The following is a 23,071-nucleotide window of genomic DNA, read 5'->3' on the forward strand; positions in this document are numbered from 1 at the left end:
CATGGATTTTGTTACTCAGCCACAAATACAAACGGTGCGAAGTAACATTTTGATGTTGCAGCAATTAACCTTTACAAGCGTGTTTTAACTCGTCGAAGCCTAATGCCTGTAGAAGTAATATACAGCATGAAGCATTAAAATTCATGCGTATGTATCCTCTATTAATATAGTTTTTGAAGGGAAACTTGTATTTGTACCTGTAACAAATTAACACTAACTTAATTCTTATGCAGGGCAAATAAGCTAATCATCTGAGCTAGTGTCGTCTGCCACCCATGCCGAGTGAGCGTACAGGATGCGCCCCTTCCATCCCTGCAGCAACCACCCCTGACTCACATCCACAACAAAGTCCTTATGGTACAGGCTCTTGACCTTTCCTGTTGCCACCTCAATGACAATCGGCCTCAATGGCAACTGTCTCAGGCCTGCCCGTTGGTTTCTCAGATGCCACTGTTTGAATGTCTCAGGACGCTCGACACGGTCTGCACCCTCGCAGGCGATAGCATTCAGAGCACACTGCCCAAACATGTCGCGCTCAAGCACCAAGCGATGTTCGCTCTCCCGTGGTGTAGTGGCATCGAGCATGTCGAACACCGATGAGTGAAAGAAGAGCGCCTCCCGGAACCGTGCCAAGAAGAAGGGGCCGCTCGAACCATTCACAACACCTTGGATGAACACATCGGGACGCATCCCCCGGATGGTGCTGAGGACCACATCCCTGGGGCTGGGTCTGTCCGTAACAAGGCTCTCATCCATAAGGGTGTTGAAATTGAACAAGTCATTCACCACAAGGACCTCGTCAGGCTCGATGTTCAGGTCTTCAGCTCGTATAGTCTCCCACTTGGCTGCGATGGCATGGAACTTGAATGGCAAACCGAACTGACGAGCACAGTTGCTGAGGCGCTGCCCTGTCTCCTCAATCCTCTTAGCAGGGCGGAAACCGGGCTGGGGGAGATCAATGCCGGTGATCCTCACCTCTGGTGGCCCGCCATCCCTACTGGCCAACCAACACAGCAATCCCGGCCACTGGCACCCGTAGTGCACACCATAATCCACAATGTGCAACCTCTTCTTCCCTCTCATAGCATGGAAGATGGTCATGCTGGAGAATGTGAGGGCCACCCTCCTGAAGGAGCAGGCTGCCATGAACAGCTCGTACCCTCTGAGGAACTCTATCGCCGAGGTTTGTTTCGCCACAAGTGTCTTGTACACCTTGCTCCCCGTGCCTGCCATCCGAGCCTCCAGCCCCATGGCGAAACAATGGGCAAGCCGCTGAGTGGCATCCCCTGTCGCGGACGCGTGCTGCCTGATCTGCTTCAGAAGATTTCCTGCACCCTGGTGGTTGCTAATGGCCACCTCCTGTGCGCAGGATAGCAACAGCGCACGCAGGTCCACCGTGTCTCCTCTCTTCCCCTGCTGCCGGCCACGCACCGCCTTCTTATTTCTCCTGTTGGCTTCAGCATTCTCCATATCGATGTGCAGCTTCTCCATCGTCTCCCCGCTAAGATCACAACTGTTCAGCATTGCTTTTTCGAACATCTCATGGGCGCCATCCTCCTCCAGCTCTATCACCATCAGTTTGCTGGCCCTGCCCACCACTTCCTCCCCGTCACACCTCTCCCTGCCACTAGCGCTTCTGTCAAACATCTCTTTTGGTTGGCCGACGCTGAATGCGCTCACCTGCAAGTTGTTATCTCTAGGCAAGAACTTGCTGGCCTCCTCCATGCCCTTCAAGAATGACATGTTAAGCATGTCTTCATTGGAGAGGCCGAGCTTACTCTGGTAACCATTATTGTCCACCTCAGCAGCATCAAATATTGCCCTACTCTGAATGTCGTCCTTGCCAGCCAAGAACATGCTGCTCCCACAGCCACCCTGCAAGGATGAATCAGAATTCATCCTCTCTATGTCACTGCCTTCGCTGGACAGTAAGTTCCTAGCCTCATTTAGGATTTCCGCGAATGGCTGCTGCGCCCGGAGGAGGGCGGGATGGTCGGGGTACTGGTAGAAGAATCTCTCGTCTATATCCTCCTCCATGAGAATGCGCGATATGTATGGGAGCACCATGTCCCCAACATTGCCGCCATAAGGCGACGGAGGGATGTCGAGGTAGATGGATGGGGATGGTGGCACGGTCTCCAGCAACTCCTCTGGGGTGATGGGCATCATGGTGAACTCTGAACTGGTGATGGTGCTGCATTCCACAAGGACATGGCTGATTGCTCTTGTACAGACAGGGGTCGATGATTTCCATTATTGCAGACTTGGAATCATCGATCACCCATGCACTTGCTTCCAAATGAACATGGCTGATAGCTCCCTGCCTCCTCCCTTCTGAACAAATTTAAAGGCCTGCCATTTAGTAAATATAATAAATGCAATAGAATAGTATATTTACATACCAAGTTATGGCTTCAATTCTAAAAATCATAATTGCAGTTCTTTAGCATGCTTTGGTCTTTCTGATGAGCCAGTATTTTTCTTTAATATGTAATCACCATTAGACTGCAGTAGTCGTTTGGTACTTCCAAAACACTCAATGCTATCAACCTGTGACCTGAACCATTAAAACAATAGAGGAATAAATAGAACCAACGGCCCAGTTCTATGTTAGTTTGAAACTAATATATCACAGTTTCTTAAGTCATGTCTGTCCTAGAATTGGTGCTAATTAACATACAGATATCATGTCTGAATGGGAACTTGAGGAAATAACCTGCCAGACCATAAGATATCAGACTGAATGATGTAGAATTCATAATCTCATCTCACCTGAACTCTGCAAAATAGGTGCAACTCCACAATCAGATCATATTTCCGTCAAAAAAACAATCAGATCATACCATGGTGCAAATCATAGGTGTGAGGCTGCATCTGATATTGTAGCAATTGACTTTTACAAGGCGTGTTTAACTCATCAAACACAAACCTAAAGTCTGTAAAAGTAATTTACATCATGAAGCGTTATATTAATTTGTATGTATCTCGTATTAATATTCTTTTTGAAAGGAAACAAATTAACAATGACTCAATTATTATGCAGGGCAAAGAAGCTAATCATCCGAGCTAGTGTCGTCCGCCACCCACGCCGAGTGAGCGTACAGGATGCGCCCCTTCCATCCCTGCAGCAACCAACCCTGATCCACATCCACAAGAAAGTCCTTATGATACAGGCTCTTGACCTTGTCTGTTGCGACCTCAACAACACTCGGCCTCAATGGCAGCTGTCTCAGGCCTGCCCGTTGGTTTCTGAGCTGCCACTGTTTATATGTCTCGGGACGCTCGACCCGGTCTGCACCCTCACAGGCGACAGCGTTCAAGGCACACTGTCCGAACATGTCCCGCTCAAGCACCAAGCGATGCTCGCTGTCCCGTGGTGTGGTGGCATCGAGCATGTCGAACACCGACGAGTGAAAGAAGAGCGACTCCCGGAACCGCGCCAAGAAAAATGGGCCGCTCGAACCATTCACAACGCCTTGGATGAACACATCTGGGCGCATGCCCCGGATGGTGCTGAGGACAACATCCCTGGGGCTGGGTCTGTCCGTAACAAGGCTCTCATCCATCAAGGTGTTGAAATTGAACAATTCATTCACCACAAGCACCTCGTCAGGGTCGATGTTCAGGTCCGCAGCGCAGATAGTCTCCCACTTGGCCGTGATGGCATGGAACTTGAACGGCAAGCCAAACTGACGGGCACAGTTGCTGAGTTGCTTCCCTGTCTCCTCAATCCTCTTAGAGGGGCGGAACCCGGGCTGGGGAAGATCAATGCCGGTGATCCTCACCTTCGGTGGCCTGCCACCTCTATTGGCCAACCAACACAGCAATCCTGGCCACTGGCACCCGTAGTGCAGACCGTAATCTACAATGTGCAACCTGCTCTTCCCTTCCACGGCATTGAAGATGGTCATGCTGGAGAATGTGAAGGCCACCCTCTTGAAGCAGCAGGCTGCCATGAACAGCTCATACCCTTTGAGGAACTCCATCGCTGAGGTGTGTTTCTCCACGAGTGACCTGTACACCTGGCTCCCCGTGCCCGCCAGCCGGGCCTCCAGACCCTGGGCGAAACAATGCGCCAGCCGCTGAGCGGCATCCCCTCTTGCGGAGGCATGCTGCCTGATCTGCTTCAGAAGAATGCTCGCGCCCTGGTGGTTGCCGGTGGCCACCTCCTGTGAGCAGCATAGCAACATCCCGCGCAGGTCCACCGTGTCTCCTCTCTTCCGCTGCTGCCTGCCACGCCCCGCCTTCATGCTTCTTCTCTCAGCTTCAGTTTTCTCCATGGTGATGCGCAGCTTCTGCATCGCCTCCCCTCTAAACTCGCAACTGTTCAGCATCAGTTTTTGCATCAGCTCGTGGGCGCCATCCTCCTCCAGGTCCAGCACCATCAGTTTGCTGGCCCTGCCCACCACTTCCTCCACGTCACACCGCCTCCTGCCACTAGTGCTTCTCACTAACATCTCTCTCGCTTGGCCGATGCTGAATGCACTCACCTGCAAGTTGTTATCTCTAGGCAAGAACTTGTTGGCCTCCTCCATTCCCTTCAAGAATGCCAAGTTTAGCATGTCTTCATTGCAGAGGCTGAGCTTCCTCTGGTCACCATTATTGTCCACCTCAGCACCATCCAAGATTGCCCAATTCCGGATGTCCTTGCCGGCCAAGAACATGCTGCCCCCATGGGCACCCTGCAACGACACATCAGAATTCATCCTCTCCATGTCACCGTCTTCGTTGGACAGTAAATTCTTAGCCTCATCGAGGATTTGGGCAAATGGCTGCTGCGCCCGGAGGAGGGCGGGGTGGTCAGGGTACTGGTAGAAGAACCTGTCGTCTATGTCCTCCTCCATGAGAATGCGCGCGATGTACGGGAGCACCAGGTCCCCGACACTGGCGTCATATGGCGTCGGAGGGATGTCGAGGTAGAGGGACGGGGATGGTGGCACGGACTCCGTGAGCCCCAGCAACTCTTCTGAGGTGACGGGCATGGTGGTGAACTCTGAACTGGTGATGGTGCTGCACTCCATATGGACATGGCTGGTTGCTCTTGTAATGAGAGAGGGGGCGATGCTTTCCATGCTTGGAGACTTGGAATCATCCATCAACCGTGCACTTGCTTCCAAATGGACTTGGCTTGATAGCTCTTTGCCTCCTCTCTCTACAGAACAAGACAAATTTGAAGCTCATAATTATGACTGTCCTAAGAAATGTACTTTTACGACACTGTAAGTTCGTAAATTTAACAGCCGCAAGAGGAAGTTATGGCTTTTCAGTTCTAAAACATATAGCTACAGTTCTTTAGCAGGCTTTGGTCTCTTTTATGAGCCAGCAGTTTGCTGTTATCTGTAATCACTTCTCCGTATTAGACTGCAGTAATCTTTTGATACCTTCAGACCTGATCCGTCAATCTTCTGCAATGCACACAGGCCCCAGTAGCAGTAGCACCCCAAATCTGCAAGAAATTTACATAACACTCAATACTATGGACTTATGACCTGAAACATTAAAATATAGACGAATAAACAGAAATTCAAGGCAAGCAATAATAATCTCATATGGTGCACGTATATATTTTTTGGATACTATCCAAACTGTTCTGACGATTAACCTGCAGCAAGGTTGGCACAGTTATGACAAGAATATTCTTGAAAAAGAAAAGATCAGCTTAGAAAATCCAGTGTCATCCATCTGGTTACCCAAGCAAAGAGGCAAAGAGCAGTGGCCAACCATGAACTTCGAAAAGGTCTCTAACTGATCATACTCAAAACAAGTATACAGTAAAAATTGTTGACTGTACAAAGAGATTAAAAAACACTTCATCTCTATAGACTGCTTGCAAGCCAACTATAGAAGAGCATGGTAGCTTCAGAAGCAACAAAATTGGTTACAATGCTGGTCCTGATCAGCTATAATAGAAGTTGTAAAATTGTAATACATGGTGATTAAAACATCTAATTTACAAACATATGAGGATGGTATCACCTCGTCCATACAATCTTCTGGCCTTCTACTTTTAGTCTTCAACCTCAATATTCTCATCTTCCTTGCCAGCATCAAACGAATCCAACAGAGCATGAAAAAGAGATCAAATGGTTCTTGCGAATAAACAAAGATCTTCTGGAGACTGAAAGGCCACTTTAGTGACCAGCTACATCGCCGTAAAACAAGCATGCCACCAGTTCAAATTTACCAGATCATAACTCACAACCAAATATATATTTATCTTCTTATACAGTTGACTAGAAAAGATTAAAGAAAATGCCAATGATTCATGCCATCCCTTGAACACCAGATGAGTCGTAATGCACCTTTCAAGTTCAGAGTATAAAGAAACCTCACGACAAACAGTATAGTATTAACACTATCTGCTTATGTTCCAATGCAGGAAGGGGGGAATAGGTAACAGCGGGAACTAACGCCTTTCTGCCACCCATGTCGAGTGCGCGTAAAGGATGCGGCCCTTCCACCCCTGCAACAGCCATTGGTGATCCTCATCGATGACAAAATCCTTGTGGTAGTCATTCTTGACAATGTCCCTAGCCATCTTAACAGTCTCTCTGTTCAGTGGAAGCTGCCTCAGTCCTGCCCTCTGGTTTCTGACCTGCCAATGCTTATAGGTCTCACCACGCTCCACCCGGTCCTCTCCCTCATATGCAATTGCATTCAGGGCAACCCATCCAAAGACATCGCGCTCCAGTGCCAGCCGCAGTCTGCTCTCCCGTGGCATAGTTGCATCAAGCATGTCAAACACTGCAGAGTGGTAGAAGAGGGCCTCTCGGAACCGTGACAAGAAAAAAGTGCCGTAGGATCCATTCACAATGCATTGGACAAACACATCCGGCTCCATCTTGGTGATGTTGCTGAGGACAGCATCCCTGGGGTTCAGGCTGGCTATGACGACACTCTCATCCATTAAGGTCCTGAAATTAAACAGATCATTCACAGCAAGTGCCTCTCCAGGTTCCATGTCCAGGTCCTCAATAGAAACAGTCTGCCATTGTGCCATAACGGCACGGTACTTGAATGGCACACCAAGGTCTCGGGCAATGTCGGTTAGCCAATCACCCATCTCCTTCATCTGTTTTTCCGGGTGGCACCCGGGCTGTGGGATGTCAATGTGGGTGATCCTGACCTCCGGTGGGCCACCATCCCTTGCTGCCAGCCAGCGCAGCAGCTCTTGCCACTGAAACCCATAACGTAACCCATAATCTACGATGTGCAATCTGCTCCTTCCCAGTGCGACATTGAAGATGGCCTTGTTGGCAAACAAGAAAGCCACCCTCCTGAAGCAGCAGGTGGACATGAATGCCTGGTAGGCCTCCATGCGTGCCAAAGCAGAGGTGCTCTCCGCCGTGAGCAACCCATACACCTGCCTCCCTGTGCCAGCCAGACGTGCCTCCAGACCCTCGGCGAACCAGTAGGCAAGCCGCTGGGCGGCATCCCCAGTGGGTGAGGCATGCTGCTTGATTTCCTTGAGCAACTCACCCGCACTCTGGCGGTCATCCATCACTGCCCTGGCGCAGTGGACCAGCAGAGTGTGCAGGTCAACTACATGTACCTTGTTCTTTCTCCCCTTCTTGTTATTGTTCCCAGATTCATTATCCACGGCACCGCGCATTTGGTCGAACACCGCGCAGGCACGAGCTTCCACCAGTTTGCTCGTCCTGCCGACCTCAATATCCAGCTCATCATGCCTATCCTTGCGGCCCCTGCCACTTTTCTCTTTCACTTTGCCCTGGCCGTCACTCGTAAGATTGTTGTTTGCAGGCAAGAACTTGTTAGCCTCTTCCATGCCCTTCAAGAAGGCAGTGCTGAACGTGTCCTTGCTGTACTCCCTGTCAGCAAGCAATAACAAGCTGCCAACCTCGTCCGCGCCCTTGAACTTGAAGATGGCTGAGCTGGGAGAACTTGTGTCACCTTGGTCTGCCAATAAGGCAGACGCAAGTGTGCTGGAGGAGTATAGGATCTGGGCGAATGGCTGCTGAGCGTGCAGGAGCGCAGGGTGGTCATCATCCACGTCATCCTCCTCCTCCATGAGGATGCGTGTGATATATGGGAGTGCCAGGTGATCCTGTAAAGTGGAGTGGTCATTGTAACCGTCACCATGGGTCATCAAGGGAAGGTCGGGGAACACGGGAGGGGCAGCCATGGCGCTGTGCAGTGCAATTCGTGATGGCAATGACAATGAAGCTCTTGGACAAAGTAAGCTATTGATGAATGGAACAGAATCATGGTGGCATGATGTTGCTGTCCTAAGCTTGTGTCCTTGGAATCACCAAATTTTTCTCCAACAAGAAAGAACCAAAAACACCTGATTTCCTAATCAATCATGATATGGTGTCACTGTCACCTTCTGCCCCTTGTTACATTTTCTAGTACAAGAAATTTCTATTTTCTACTCTACTCCTGATCTTTTGGCAAAATTAAATACATACATACATTACACTTCTCCAGTCTCCAGATTCCTTAACTGTAACTGAAATTTTATCTGTTCGCTATCCATAAGTTATCTAAAGTACATGGATACATATGTCCATCTTTTACTTTGTCATATATGAATATTACAAAAAAGGTGCATAAAAACAACCAATATGTTCAGACATACCTACTTAAAATCTTGATCATCTTAGTCCTGCTCAATCTTTAATCCTATGTTTTCTCTCTCTGCACATTTAACCAAATAAGTATCCCCCTTCAGTCCTGCAAGTAAATAAATGAGCACAGCACAGAATACTATGAGCTTGGAAGGCAAAAGAATAGAGAGAAATAGCAATTCAAATTAAGCAATAAACACATATGGGTAAAAGGAAGTTACGTCAGTACTCAGTACTCCTAGCTGTTATAATTTGCTCAAGCACAAACTGCATGTTAGAGCAATATCTGAAACCAAAAATAGCAGAGCAGAAATGGTCAAAAACTGGACTGGAGCAACGTCCAATCCGCATTTGTTTCCACAGTTGCACCTTTAACAGTATTTTACAGTATGCCACTGAACTTTTCTGAAGTTATATGATCTTCTTGTCCCAGTAAAAGCAGCCATAGGATCATCGCAAAATTGAGGCAAAGTACCCATCTTTCTCAGAAACCGTCGTCAATGAAAACTTCATAGTATGTATGATCGAGCTAATCACAACTTTAATTGTTCATACTAAGAAAGAAAAATGTGCACATCAACTCTGACTAACCAATACAAGATGGGGGCCAAAAAGGAAGTGCCAAACAATGTGATTACATAAATTGATAACTCTACAGGTCTTGTCGTACATTGTTACAACTTCTGCAGCAACATGATGGCCAAAGCATCCAATCTAGGGATATGCCTAGAAATTACTGCATCTCTGAAGAATCCTAAGTAAAAAGTTTTACACCTAGGCCTAGCCATGATGAGAAAAATCAAATGACTAAATACTTGACATCAAACTCTGGGTCGTAGTAGAAGTAATTGTCTAGATCATGGCGCAATAGGAAGTTCACTGAACCATGGGTACTAGTTAGTTGTTACTGGACCACAGGTGTTGAGCTCAATGCTAACATATAGACATGGATAGGTATATCCATGTCTATAATGAAAATTAGACTGAGAAAAGAAGCTAGGTGGCATCGTCTGCAACCCATGCCGACAGAGCATAGAGCACACGCCCCTTCCACCTGTGCACCAACCAGCGCTGATCCTCATCGACAACGAAGTCCTTGTGGTAGTTGCCCCTGACCTTGTCCAGCACAAGCTTAACAACCTCAGGATTCAATGGCAGCTGACTCAGACCTGCCCGGTGGTTCCGCAGCTGCCACTGCTTGTATGTCTCAGGACGCTCCACCCTGTCTGCACCCTCGCATGCGATGACATTCAGGGCAGACCGCCCAAAGATGTCGCGCTCGAGCAGCAGCCGCCCGGAGTTGTCTCGGGGAACAGTCGCATCCAACAGATCGAATTGTGCCGAGTAATGGAAAAGTGCCTCCCGGAACCGTGTCAGGAAGTAGGTAGCGCCATACGAGCCATTCAAAATGCCATGGATAAACACATTCGGCCGCATCTTCCTAATGTTGTTGAGGACCTGATCCCTGGGGCTAGGGCTATCAAATCCGAGGTTTTCGTCCATCAAGAGCCTGAAATGGCAGAGACTGATCACCACCAGCACCTCATCCGGGTCGATATTCAGGTCCTCAGGACGGACAGTCTCCCGCTTCGCTGCGATGGCACAGAACTTAAATGGCACACTGAACACGCGGGCGAAGTTGCTCAGCCTGCGCCCCGTATCCTCAACGTGGGAGGCCCCGCGGAACCCAGGCTGTGGGAGGTCAATGCCGGTGATCCTGACCTCCGGTGGCCCGCCTTCCCTAGCTGCCAGCATGCGCAGCAAACCCGGCCACTGCAATCCTAGATTGATACCATAGTCAACAATGTGCAACCGGCTCTTCCCTGCCACAGCATTGCAGATGGTCTTGTTGGCGAAAACGAATGCCACCTTCTTGCAGCAGCAGGCCGCCATGTAAAGCTGGTCGGCCTTGAGGACGTCCACAACGGAGGTGCGCCTCGCCATGAGCGACTCATACAGCCTGCTGCCCCTTCCCGCCAGCCGCGCCTCCAGGCCCACGGAGAAATAATGCGCCAGCCTCTGCGCCGCGTCCCCTGTCGGGGACGAGTTCTGCTTGATCTTCTTCAGCAGCTCACTGGCACCCCGCTGGTTGTCCGTGGACACCGCCTGCGCGCACTGCAGGAGCAGAGTGTGCAGGTCCACCATCTCGCCGTCAACCGCAGCCTTCCTCGGCCGCCCCCTCTGCCCAGTCCCCTTACGGGTCTTCTTCACGGGCTCGGCTACCTGCAGGTTCGGCACCCCCTTCATGCATATCTCGTTTTCGCCCAACATCATTTCGTCGAGCAGCTCGCGGGCACCGTCTTCTTCCTCCTCCAGCTCCGGCGCCATCAATTTGCTGGCCCTGCCCACCTCCTCCGGCTCCGAATTAGCCCTCTTCGTCTTGAGCAATCCATCCTCCGCCGAAGCGGCGACCACCGGCGGGAGGCCGGTGTTGCGCGGCAAGAACTTCCTGGCCTCCTCCATGCCTTTGAGGAAGGCCAGGTTGAGCATGTCCTGGTCGCCGCCGGGCAACAATCCGTCGGGGGCGCAGGGCGGCGGCCCGGCGATCTGGACTGCGTCGTGCGGCGAGGCGCTGCTGGAGTCAGAGGAGGACGGCGAGGGCACTGAGCCGGAGCCGGAGCCGGCGCTGGAGTTGTTGACGAGGATCTGGGCGAAGGGGAGCTGCGCACGGAGGAGAGCCGGGTGCTGCGGGTAGAGGTAGAAGAAGTGGTCCGCCATGTCCTCCTCCTCCATGAGCAGCCGCGAGATGTAAGGGAGCGCCATGTCGTCGAACGACGACGAGGAGCGGGGCGTCGGCGGCAGGTCGAGGAACAGCGACGGAGACGGCGGCTCCAGCCGCGCCAGGAAGCTCTGCCGCACGTGTTCCTCCTCCGGCGTCGCGCCGCCAGCCATTGCTCTGCTACTACTGAAGTGTAAGCTAGGTTGGCAGTGGCTGTGTTGTACACTTGTACTAGTACAAGGGAAGAAGACGACTTTCCGGCCAAATAATGGTGCTCTGCTTCTGCTTGCTTAAAAAGATTTAGCCATGGCGGAGGAAGGTTCCGGGAAACAGAGGAGGAGACGGAAAGCGCACGAGTCAAAATGGAGCTCCGGCCTCCGGCTCGCCGCCGGTCCCAGTCTCTACCTGGAAGAAATTGAAAAAGGACAACAGTGAAAGCAAGCAACTTTAAATATATCTATACTGAATACTGATGATGAGGCTTGGCCAGATATAACATGGCTAATCGATCAACAGTACTATCGTATGTGGTGTGAAACAAGAAGATTTGATCCAACAAAGACTGGCTGCCAGTTGGTCAATTCAGGCAAGAAGCCAAGAACAGAAATGGGATGAAGCTGAGCTGAGCAGGTACACCAGCCCAAGCAAAGCTAACTCGGGGATGGCCATTGAAGTTGACAGATTGTCCCAGGGGAGACAGTAGCTAATGATGGCTAGTTAGCAGAAACTGAACTCAAAGATGATGTATTCATTGTTGGTAATACAATGTTATGAGCTCTTCAGTTTGTGTACAAGAAATTTCATATTTTCTACTCTACTCCTTTTCTATTGGCAAACTTAAATACATATTATACACTACTCCTGATTCCTGAACTAGCACTAACATTTTATCTCTTCACTGTCTATAAGTAATCTAAATTACATGGATACATATGTACTACCTCTGTTCCATAATTCTTGTCTCAAATTTGCCCAAAAATGAATGTATCTATTCCTAAAAAGCGTCTAGAACTCTAGATACATGTAATATTTCGACAAGAATTATGGAACAGAGGGAGTACATCTTTTACTTTGTTGTATATGAATATTACAGAAAAGAGTGCATAAACACAATGTTTTAAGTAAGGCGGTTAAAAGTAGCCAATATGTCAAGACAGTAAATAACATGCTGGGCAGAGATCAAGATATACCTACTTAGAATCTTGATCATCTTAGTCCTTAATCCTTATTTATTATTTTTTTGTCTCCCTCTGCACATTTAGCCAAATAAGTATCCCCCTTCAGTCCTGCAAATAAATTAATGAGCACAGAACAGAATACTATGAGATTGGCATGCAAAAACATGGAGAGAAATAGCAATTCAGATCAAGCAATAAGCACATATCGGCAAACAGAAGTTAGTCAGTACCCATTGCTGATATCATTTGCTCAAGCACAAACTACATGTTAGAGCATATTTGAAACGAAAAAGTCAGCAGAGCAGCAATGGTTAAAAGTTAAAACTGGACTGGGATAAGGTCCAATATGCAATTGTGCAAGTTTCAACAGTCGGGCCATTAATTCTCAGTCTCAGATATCATCATATCAGCATTTAACAGTATATCACTGAGCTTTTCTGAAGTTATATGATAAAAAAACCCAGTAGAAGCAGTTGTAGGATCATTGCAAAATGGAGGCTACGAAGTGCCAGTCTTTCTCAGGAACCATCATCAGTGCAGACTTCATAGTATGTACGATCGAGCTAATCACAACTTTAATTATTCATACTAAGAAAGAAATATGTGCACATCAAGTCTGACTAACCAATACAACATCGGCCCAAAAGGAAACAATGTAATTACATAATTCCGTAACTCTACAGGTCCTGTGGTACATTGTTACAGATTTTGCAGCAACATGATGGCCAAAGCATCCAATTTAGAGCATACAACATTACTACATCTCGGAAGAATCGTAAGTTAAAACTTTTACACCTAGGTCTAGCCATGACGAGCATAATCAAATGACTAAAAACTTGAGATCAAACTCTGGGTCTTGGTAGAAGTAATTGCCTAGATAATGGCGCAATGGAAGTCAACTGAACCATAGGTACTAGTTAGTAGTTACTAGACCACAGGTGTTGAGCCAAGTGCTAAAATATAGACATGGATATACCTATCAATGTCTATATTCAGAATTAGCCTGAGAAAAGAAGCTAGGCAGCATCGTCTGCAACCCATGCCGACAGGGCGTAGAGCACACGCCCCTTCCACCTTTGCACCAACCACCGCTGATCCTCATCGACAACAAAGTCCTTGTGGTAGTTGTCCTTGACCTTGTCCAGCACAAGCTTAACAACCTCTGGATTCAGTGGCAGCTGACTCAGCCCTGCCCGGTGGTGCCTCAGCTGCCACTGCTTGTATGTCTCAGGGCGCTCCACCCTGTCTGCACCCTCGCATGCGATGACATTTAGGGCAGACGGCCCAAAGATGTCACGCTCGAGCAGAAGCCGCCCGTGGTTGTCCCGGGGAACGGTCACGTCCAGCTGGTCGAAATGTGCTGAGTAATGGAACAGTGCCTCCCGGAACCGTGTCAGGAAGTATGTAGCACCGTACGCGCCACTCAAAATGCCGTGGATGAATACATTCGGCCGCATCTTCTTAATGTTGTTGAGGACCTGATCCCTGGGGCTTGGGCTATCAAACCCGAGGTTTTCGTCCATCAAGTGCCTGAAATGGCAGAGACTGATCACCACAAGCACCTCGTCCGGGTCAATGTTCAGGTCCTCAGGACGGACAGTCTCCCGCTTTGCTGCGATGCCATGGAACTTAAATGGCACACCAAACACGCGGGCGAAGTTGCTGAGTCTGCGCCCTGTATCCTCGATGTGGTAGGCCCCACGGAACCCAGGCTGTGGGAGGTCAATGCCGGTGATCCTGACCTCCGGCGGCCCGCCTTCCCTAGCTGCCAGCATGCGCAGCAAAGCCGGCCACTGCAATCCTAGATTGATACCATAGTCAACAATGTGCAACCGGCTCCTCCCTGCCACAGCATTGTAGATAGTCTTGTCGGAGAAAAGGAATGACACCTTCCTGCAGCAGCAAGCCGCCATGTAAAGCTGGTTGGCCTTGAGGACGTCCACGACGGAAGTGCGCCTCGTCATGAGCGACTCATACAGCTCGCTGCCCCTTCCCGCCAGCCGCGCCTCCAGGCCAATGGAGAAATAATGCGCCAGCCTCTGCGCCGCGTCCCCCGTCGGGGATGAGTTCTGCTTGATCTTCTTCAGCAGCTCGCCCGCGCCCCGTTGGTCGTCAGTGGACACCGCCTGCGCGCACTGCAGGAGCAGTGTGTGCAGGTCCACCATCTCATCGTCAGCCGAGGCATTCTTCGGCCGCCCCCTCTGCCCGGTCCCCTTCCGATTCCGAGTCTTCTTCACGGGCTCAGAAACCTGCAGGTTCTGTACACCCTTCATGCATATCTCATTTTGGTCAAACATCATTTCGTCGAGCAGCTCGCGGGCACCGTCCTCTTCCTCCTCCAGCTCCGGCGCCATCAATTTGCTGGCCCTGCCCGCCTCCTCCGGTTCCGAATTGCCCCTCTTCTTCTTCAGCAATCCATCCTCCGCCTTGGCGGCCACCGGCGGGAGGCCGGTGTTGGGCGGCAAGAACTTTCTGGCCTCCTCCATGCCTTTGAGGAAGGCCAGGTTGAGCATGTCCTGGTCGCCGCCAGTTAACAATCCGTCTGGGAGCGCAGAGCTCTGGACTGCGCGGAGCTCTGGGCGACAATCCGCCGGGCTGCTGGAGTCGGAGGAGGACGGCGTGGGCGCGGAGCCGGCGCTGGAGTTGTCTTGGAGGATCTGGGCGAAGGGGAGCTGCGCGCGGAGGAGCGCTGGGTGCTGCGGGTAGAGGTAGAAGAAGTGGTCCACCATATCCTCTTCCTCCATTAGCAGCTGCGAGATGTAAGGGAGCACCATGTCGTCGAACGAAGACGACGAGGGGCCGGCTTCACCGGCGGCGGCGGCGCCGGGTGTCGGCGGCAGGTCGAGGAACAGCGATGGCGACGGCGGCTCCAGCCGCGCCAGGAAGCTCTGCCGCAAGAACTCCTCCTCCGGCGTCGCGCCGCCGGCCATTGCTCTGCCACCACTGGAGTAAAAGCTACAGTAGCTATGAGCTGTGCTGTAATTCAAGAAGTCAGCTTTCCGGCCAAACACAAAATAATGGTGCTCTGCTTCTGCTTGCTTAAAAAGATTTTGCCATGGCGGCGGAGGAAGGTTCCAGGAAACGGAGGAGGAGACCGAAAGCGCACGAGTCAAAATGGAGATGAAATTGAAAGAGTAATTGAATGTGAAAGCAAGCAGCTTTATATATAATTAACAATGCTAATCGAACAATGGCAATATAATATTGCAATTCCAGAAGATTTCTGTCCGTTGTGGTGTGAAACTAGAAGATTGACTGACTCTCTACCAGTTGGTCAATTGAACAAGGCTGCCAAGAACAGAAATGGGATGAAGCTGAGCTGAGCAGGTACACCAACCCAATCAAAAGCTAACTTGGTGATGGCCATTGACAGGCTGTCCCAGAGAGACAGTAGCTGATGATGGCAGCAACTGAACTCAAAGATGATTTATTTATTGTTGCTAGTACTGTATTGTTATAACCACTTCAGTTTATGTTATCCGGAATACTATTGCATAGAGCTAATAATACAATAGTGCATAAACTTGAAGCCGCGAGAAATTCCATACAATAACTTGAAAATTGGGGCAACTGGTCCAAAACTTGTCTAGGCAGATCATTAGTGCTCAGATTAGTTTGAATTAGCCACGCTGGCTGCCACGTTGGATGTTTAGGCGGTTTGCATTTTTTCATTTTAGCCCCTCTGTTCATGTTTTCTTTCTATTTTCCATTCCAGCCTGTACCTCCTCATATACCCGCCGTCACAGCAACCCCCGTTGGTTCGACCCAGGCTCATCAATGTCGGCCATGTCGTCACGCTCCTCCCTCCCTCTCCCTCGCTGTCCTATACCTCACCATGTTGGGGATTCGTGGATTTAGGGTTAGGCCGCAGGGAATTCAGGAAAAAGTTCAGAGAAGAATCATGTGCGGGGGTGTTTTCGCAAGAGCGTAGAGAAACGAGAGTTTTTCTGTAAAAATTACAGAGCTCTCGTGTCGCGACTTTGCCACGCTGGCAAGACACGTGGCGGCTCCGGCACGCATCTGACCAAAAATGAACCCGCGGTACAAGTTTTGGATCACTTGACCCCATTTTTCAAGGTCTTGTATGAAATTGCTCGTACAGCTCAAGTTCTTGTATTGCAGGTGTTATTACCTCTACTGCATAATCAATGAACTCTTGACTCTGTGGATAGTTTAAATACTGCTTACCTCACATGATACACTTGTGACTTTGTTACTATGCTTCTCAAGGAAGGAAAGAACTATATCCATGAGATGACTATATGTGAACTTGCAACTAGAACTGGTTAATCTATGAGATAATCTTACGTGTGTTGCCCTGAATAAGGTAAAAGACAAACCTAGATGGAAATGGTCGAAGTCTAGCGTTTACACCGTTAAATCTATGTATGCACACGTTTCTAGTTACGGCATTGAAAGGTCCTTTCGACATCTTTAGAAAGCTAAGATTCCATTGAAAATTAAGATTTAGACGTTGATGGATCTGGCACAATGTGATGGCTACAAAAGATAATATGCGGAGAAGGAATTGGGTGGGTGATACGACATGTAGATTTTGTGATGCCCTAGAAACCATTGATCATCTCTCCTTCGATTGCATTGCGGCTAAATATGTGTGGGGTGTGGTCAGTTTGGTGATAGGTGCCCGGTCTAGACCTTGGTGCTTTACTCAATGTGTCTGGTGGATGCCACGACAGCTGATTGTTAATCGAATCGTGCAAATCGTGGATCTTGTTGTAATATGTTGGGCGATATGGAAAATGAGGAACAAGGTTTGTTTTCAGAAAAAGTCGATTCAATCTATTGCTGAGATCATTTGCTATGCTTGTTCTTTTCTGAAATATTGGACAGGTCTAAAATCTGACGACGACAAGAGGGATACACCGACCAGTCTGGGTGTGCTGCAACTAGAAGCTCTTCGACATCATGTGGCACAAATAAGGGTGGACCACAGAAGGCTTGAAGCTCTGATGGATGACCCAGAAGAAAGAAGCAAACGGAGGACAGACTATACCTCTGATGTCTGACGAGTGGGTTTGGCAGTGGAGTGGCTGAGGATAACCAGTGCTGTTTGGGATGGTTTTAAAAAAACTGATACCTTTTGACAACCTGTAAGTTCTTGCTAGCCTTATGTGGCAGTTATGTGAAAAACTATGTGCGGCGTGAACCTTATTTGTCCCGTTATATGGATGATAGTGGAATCCGGTCCTAAGATTGTATTGGAAAAAAGTACCTATCCATGTTGAATTAGCCAAGTGATCTCCCTTTGCTAAGCGCTTGTACTAAATTAGTACCAACTCAAACCTGACCTGCAAGCAAAAGCAAAAGCTAATGATGGTTAGTTACTTAGCAGCAACTGAACTCAGAGATGATTTATTTATGTTGGTAGTACTACATTGTTATAAGCTCTTCAGTTTATATTATCAGGAATACAACATAATTAGTGAACGCTGACTGTTTCATTATGTATAGTTTAAATGCTGCTTACCTCATACTATACGCTTGTGACTTTGTTGCAGATACCATATATGCTTCTCAAGGAAGGAAAGAGAGCCTAGACAAATGCTTAAAAGTCAAAGCCAAAGACAGACCAAACCTTGAATAAATGGGGTTAACCTAGCAGGCTAGCAGATTATATTACCAGTCCATGTTTTTATTACCCATGTGCTCTCCCTTTGCTAAGGGCATGTATTAAATTAGTGGAAACTCAAACCTGACCTGCAAGCAATTAGGTAGATAACTCAGGCAAACAATAAGCATCTAACCTCTGACCAGAACACACTGCACTTTGCTTTGTTGACTCAACTTCAGATGTAATGAAAATCCTAGTATAATAGATTCAGTAATTGACCAACACTTAACTAACATACCAGATTTGAATCTCTGGACTTCTTCTCAGTCATTGTTGTTGTCGTCGTCGTTGAACTTGCAGAGTTCTTCTCAGCTATCATCATCAATAAATATTTATTTATTTATCACTGAACTTGGATGAGCAGATTTCTTCACAAGACAACATCCCCAGTGTCATCTTGTGACCTGTTTTAGCTGTATTTACCTAAATGAAAACACTGAACAAGAATATATATCCAGCAGAAACTGAAGGGAAAATATCACATCTTGAAGATTCCCAGGTCTATCTAGAAAACAACATCTTTAATCATGCATGCACAGGGTCTCACACATCTCATCTTAAAGTTTCCAAAAGTGAATCTAGAAAACAGCATCTCTTATTTAACATTCGTGCACACAGATTGAAATTGTGGTCCATATATCGGATACTCTAGGTAGCCTGTCCATACATCGGATACAAGCTGCCCAATCAAGCATCTGTTTACTGCTTCCCAGGGACAAAGGAAAACTTCTAGTATAACAATTGGCAATACAGAAGATAGTGAAGTTAAATGAGACACAGCTTTTTTAACGCTGTCAAAAATCAAACATGTGATCTGTAGAATTGCTTGCCAGCTACAGGAGAAAGAACATACACTAGGAGAAGAAAGCTAGACAGCTAGTGTTCTTCAGTTTGTTGCCTCTACATTATCACAGCTCTGCAGCAGCATGTTCATAACTCTAAACCTAAATCCTCCTATGCATCTCTAAGCATCTAAACCTTACAAGACACTATACTGTGTCTCTACTTATTTATACCATACAACGAGCCATCTTGGAATGAAAATTCACTGAACTGAACACAAGCTGCTGGGGCATACATAGATTTCTGTTGGTAACTCTAAAACATGGACCTGTGTTAATGTCATTACCTTCTAGTATATCTGCACTCTGGAATAAGAAGTGAAGATGATAAGGCGCTAAAATCTGGACTTGTCATCGTCAGCAGCAACCCATGTGGACATGGCGTAGAGTACTCGGCCCTTCCACCCTTGCAACAACCACCGATTATCCACATCGATGACAAAGTCCTTGTGGTAGTAGTTCTTGACCTTGTCCCTCACAACCTTAACAACCTCCGGGCACAACGGCAGCTGCCTCATCCCAGCACGGTGTCCCCTCACCTGCCATTGCTTGTAAGTCTCGGGGCGCTCCACCCGGTCGGCGCCCTCGCAGGCAACGACATTCAGCGCACACCGGCCAAAGATGTCCCGCTCGATGAGCAGCCGCTCGTCGTTGTCACGGGGGATGGTCGCGTCCAGCATGTCAAACTGTGCTGAGTAGTAGTAGAGTGCCTCCCGGAATCGCGTCACGAAGAACGGCGCGCCGTAGGTCCCGTTCACCACGCAGTCAATGAACACGTCGGGGCGCATCTTCCCTATGTTGTTGAGGACCATGTCTCTGGGGCTTGGGATGTCCTGCCTGTCCATGACGACGCTCTCGTCCAGCAGGTTGCCGAAACCAGCCTGGCTGGTGACGACGAGGAACTCATCCGGGTCGATGTTTATGTCCTCGGCACGGACGGTCTCCCACTTTGCCGCGATGCCATGGAACTTGAACGGCACGCCGAACTCGCGGGCGCAGTCGGTGAGCCGGCGGCCAGTCTCCTCGATCTGGAATGCTGGGCGGAACCCGGGCTGCGGGAGGTCAATGCCGGTGATCCTCACCTCCGGCGGCCCGCCTTCCCTGATCGACAGCCACTGCAGCAACCCCGGCCACTGGAACCCATACTGCACGTTGTAATCGACGATGTGGAGCCGGTCCCTCCCCTTCCCCGGCGCCATGGCGTCGACGATGGTCTTGCCGACGAACGCCATGTTGACCTTCTTGAAACTGCTGGCCGCCATGTAGAGCTTGTAGGCCCTGAGGTACTCGACGACAGAGGTGCGTTTCGCCATGAGCGACTGGTACACCTGGCTGCCCGTGCCGGCAAGGCGCGCCTCCAGGCCCTCGGCGAAGCAGTAGGCCAGCCTCTGCGTGGCGTCACCCTTCGGGGAGCAGTGCTGCTTGACCTGGCTGAGCAGGTCGGCCGAGCTCCGGTGGTCGCCCGTGGCCACGGCCTGCGCGCAGTGGATGAGCATCGTGCGGAGGTCCACCTCCGGCTCGCTTCTCGCAGCGCCGCGCCTCTTCCCCCGCCGGGCCACCGCAGCGGCCTTGCCGCCGGTTCCATTCCTGATGTTCCTCTCGGCCTCGCTGCCCATGGCGATGCGCAGGTCCTCTATCCCCTGCATGCAGGAGTCGTAGCCGTGGAGCATGATTTCGTCGAACATCTGGCGCGCGTCCGTGCCCACCTCCTCCGGCTCCGGCGCCATGACCTTCCTGCTCCTGCCGGCCTCCGCCTCCGCCTCCGCCTCGTCGTCGGAGTGCCTGTGCTTGCGGCTCCGGCCATTATTGCTACTGCCGAACATGAGCGTCCCCAACCCATCCGCCTCCTCCTTCCTCGCCTGGTCGCCGCCGGAGAAGGAGTCGGGGTCGACGAGGAGGGAGTTGTTGGTGGCGGAGGGCAGGAACTTGCTGGCCTCCTCCATGCCCTTGCGGAACGCCAGGCTGAGCATGTCGTCCATGGCGCCACCGCCGTTGAAGAAGGCCGACGCCGTGAACGCGCCGTCGTCGCTGCCTCCAGCGAGAAAAGTCGCCGTCGTCGCTGGCTTGGACCCGTTCTCCTTCTCCTTCTCCGCGGTGCTTGTGGTGCCGTTGCGGTCAACGGCGCCGAAGGAATCGTCGCCGGATCCCTTGGGGAGAGCGGCGTGGGAGTCAACGCTGAGGTCGACCGGGGACTCGCGGGGCCAGCAGGCGGCGGTGGGGCTGGCGGAGAGGGCGTCGGGGGAGTCGGAGGAGGACGTGGTGGGCGTGGATTTGGCTCCGGTGGTGGCGGAGGAGCAGTAGTCGGAGGAGGTTGTGGCGGCAGCGGATCTGTCGTCGGAGATGATCTGGGCGAAGGCGCGGTGCGCGGAGAGGATGGCGGGGTGGTCAGGGTACTGGTAGAAGAACCTGTCGTCGATGTCCTCCTCCATCAGCATCCGCGAGATGAAGTCCAGGTCGATGTCGCCCGGCGCGTCGGCGGCGAGCAGCCGCGGCGGCGTGGGGGGCAGGTCCAGGAACAGCGACGGCGACATGGGCGGCTCATCCTCATCCTCCGCGTCATGGGCGGCGAGGTGGAAGGCGGGGGCTCCCCGGTTGTCCCGCTCCCTGATGAGCCGCATGAAGCCATCCGTGGCCGCCATGGCTAGCTTGGGATGGTGAGAGGAGAGCGGATCAGCGGACTAGGAGCTGGGGAAGAAGGATGGTTGTTGTGTGGGAGGGAGACATGGACATTGATGATGGGGGTAGAGCGGACGGAGAGCTGCCTGGAACAAGGAGTATGCTGCTGCTTGCTAATGAAAAAGCTCGAGCTTTTAAAAATTGGAGCTTTTGCCGGAAGCAGCTAGCTAGCGTACTTAACGGCGACCAGATGCAGATGCAGATGAGACTGCTACTATACTCTACTGGACTAGTGCGATCAGCATCATCCAATAGAAATCGCCTTAAACAAGAAGAAGAAGACGGGTTTTTTTTTTCGATTCCAAATGACAAGAAGAAAAAAAAATGCATCTTTTTTTTTCTGGTCGCCCTCAGACAGAGTACGTGCCGGACTGCCTTGGAGAACAATCTTGATATATACGTGCCGGCAACCAAGTCTTCTTACATGTAAACATAGTAATACGGGGGTACCAGACTGGTAAAAGATGAGAGTAGTAGTATTATCTTCCTATTATCTTTGGGGGCTTGGGGACGTATTAATTCGCGCACGTGCTTGTTTTGACCTGTCAGTCGCGGATCGATCAGTACTGACTTGTCGCAGTACGTGCAGCGTACGGCCAATCATGACATGCCCCATTGTGATGCTCGTATATAGTCGTATGGACATGTGTCCTACTCCAGCTAGTAGTACACACAAACGTACATATGGACTGGCCTGGTCTGAATCTTTTTTTTTTGACCTGGTCTGGTGATCTGGTCTGGACATATACTCCCCGGTGATCAGTGATTTGTTGCAGTATAGAGATGTTCTCCGGTGGGGAATTTGTCGCGAACGCAAACCAGAAGATCACCCTGTGGCCCGACGGTTCCCGTGTGGCTGAGGCCATGCATGGCTCTCCGTCTCGGGCCGGAGCTAGATCAAACTGCGGGATGCAATCACCTTGCTGTTAATTCTAGCTAACAGTATGGAGGTCATCGATGTTATGAATGAAGGTGGGGTACCAGCAGGGCTTGGAGCTGCGGTGTTTGATGATTGCTTTTTTATCTTGCTGCTGCTGATTGTGCCAAGATTTCCTTTATCCATTGTCCCCACGAAGCAAATATGGTGGCTTCGTGAGTTAGCTCAATTAGTTAAGATAATCTCCGTCTCTTGTTTGTTTGGAGAATCCTCGAGATAATATTGTACCTCTAATCTTACAAGATGGCAACCGTTATAGCAGATGAATAAAGAAGCACGTGTTTTACTTGGTAAAAAGAAAAAGAGATACATGCATACAAACGGTCCTCCGTTTGTTTTGTTTGCTCTGTTCATCTTAATTAGTATATCCATACAAACTCTTCACAGAGATTTTTATTTTTATTTTGAGAGGAACTCTTTGCAGACTACAGAGATAGATCGACGGAGTATAGAATAACACTAGCTGCGTACGCCGCGCTTCGCCGCGTCGTTGGACAAA

At 49.9% G+C, this 23,071-nt stretch overlaps 6 protein-coding genes across 8 annotated transcripts; all 6 read right to left on the reverse strand.

Annotated features, from left to right (window-relative positions):
• Nucleotides 1–33: 33 nt before the first annotated feature.
• On the reverse strand, nucleotides 34–2,761 carry LOC100843798 (scarecrow-like protein 9). Its single transcript, XM_024463421.1, has one exon. It carries the CDS (start codon nucleotides 2,167–2,169, stop codon nucleotides 244–246), a length of 1,926 nt encoding a protein of 641 aa, XP_024319189.1. The 5' UTR covers nucleotides 2,170–2,761; the 3' UTR covers nucleotides 34–243.
• A 96-nt stretch (nucleotides 2,762–2,857) lies between these two features.
• LOC100844396 (scarecrow-like protein 9) lies at nucleotides 2,858–6,397 on the reverse strand. Of its 2 annotated transcripts, XM_003575569.4 has the most exons (3): nucleotides 5,977–6,397; nucleotides 5,382–5,446; nucleotides 2,858–5,152 (listed from the first exon to the last, which is right to left on the reverse strand). In XM_003575569.4, exon 3 carries the CDS (start codon nucleotides 5,094–5,096, stop codon nucleotides 3,054–3,056), a length of 2,043 nt encoding a protein of 680 aa, XP_003575617.3. In that variant the 5' UTR covers nucleotides 5,097–5,152; nucleotides 5,382–5,446; nucleotides 5,977–6,397; the 3' UTR covers nucleotides 2,858–3,053. The 2 variants fall into 2 exon arrangements, with proteins under 2 accessions (XP_003575617.3, XP_024319186.1); XM_024463418.1 differs by having other exon boundaries at nucleotides 2,858–5,446.
• Nucleotides 6,398–6,406: 9 nt separating this feature from the next.
• On the reverse strand, nucleotides 6,407–8,143 carry LOC106865395 (scarecrow-like protein 14). The gene has a single exon (XM_014903095.2). It carries the CDS (start codon nucleotides 8,141–8,143, stop codon nucleotides 6,407–6,409), a length of 1,737 nt encoding a protein of 578 aa, XP_014758581.2.
• A 925-nt stretch (nucleotides 8,144–9,068) lies between these two features.
• LOC112268505 (scarecrow-like protein 9) lies at nucleotides 9,069–11,515 on the reverse strand. The gene has a single exon (XM_024463422.1). It carries the CDS (start codon nucleotides 11,478–11,480, stop codon nucleotides 9,585–9,587), a length of 1,896 nt encoding a protein of 631 aa, XP_024319190.1. The 5' UTR covers nucleotides 11,481–11,515; the 3' UTR covers nucleotides 9,069–9,584.
• Nucleotides 11,516–12,501: 986 nt separating this feature from the next.
• Nucleotides 12,502–18,035, reverse strand: LOC100844700 (scarecrow-like protein 9). 2 transcript variants are annotated; one of them, XM_024463420.1, is made up of 4 exons: nucleotides 17,974–18,035; nucleotides 17,719–17,794; nucleotides 13,462–15,461; nucleotides 12,502–12,593 (listed from the first exon to the last, which is right to left on the reverse strand). In XM_024463420.1, exons 2-3 carry the CDS (start codon nucleotides 17,724–17,726, stop codon nucleotides 13,502–13,504), a joined length of 1,968 nt encoding a protein of 655 aa, XP_024319188.1. In that variant the 5' UTR covers nucleotides 17,727–17,794; nucleotides 17,974–18,035; the 3' UTR covers nucleotides 12,502–12,593; nucleotides 13,462–13,501. The 2 variants fall into 2 exon arrangements, with proteins under 2 accessions (XP_024319188.1, XP_024319187.1); XM_024463419.1 differs by lacking the exon at nucleotides 12,502–12,593 and having other exon boundaries at nucleotides 13,039–15,461.
• Nucleotides 18,036–18,847: 812 nt separating this feature from the next.
• On the reverse strand, nucleotides 18,848–21,871 carry LOC100845617 (scarecrow-like protein 34). Its single transcript, XM_014903378.2, has one exon. The coding sequence runs from the start codon at nucleotides 21,596–21,598 to the stop codon at nucleotides 19,295–19,297; it is 2,304 nt and encodes a 767-aa protein (XP_014758864.1). The 5' UTR covers nucleotides 21,599–21,871; the 3' UTR covers nucleotides 18,848–19,294.
• Nucleotides 21,872–23,071: the final 1,200 nt, after the last annotated feature.

Source organism: Brachypodium distachyon, chromosome 4, assembly GCF_000005505.3.
Source record: "Brachypodium distachyon strain Bd21 chromosome 4, Brachypodium_distachyon_v3.0, whole genome shotgun sequence".
NCBI classification, from domain to species: Eukaryota; Viridiplantae; Streptophyta; class Magnoliopsida; order Poales; family Poaceae; genus Brachypodium; species Brachypodium distachyon.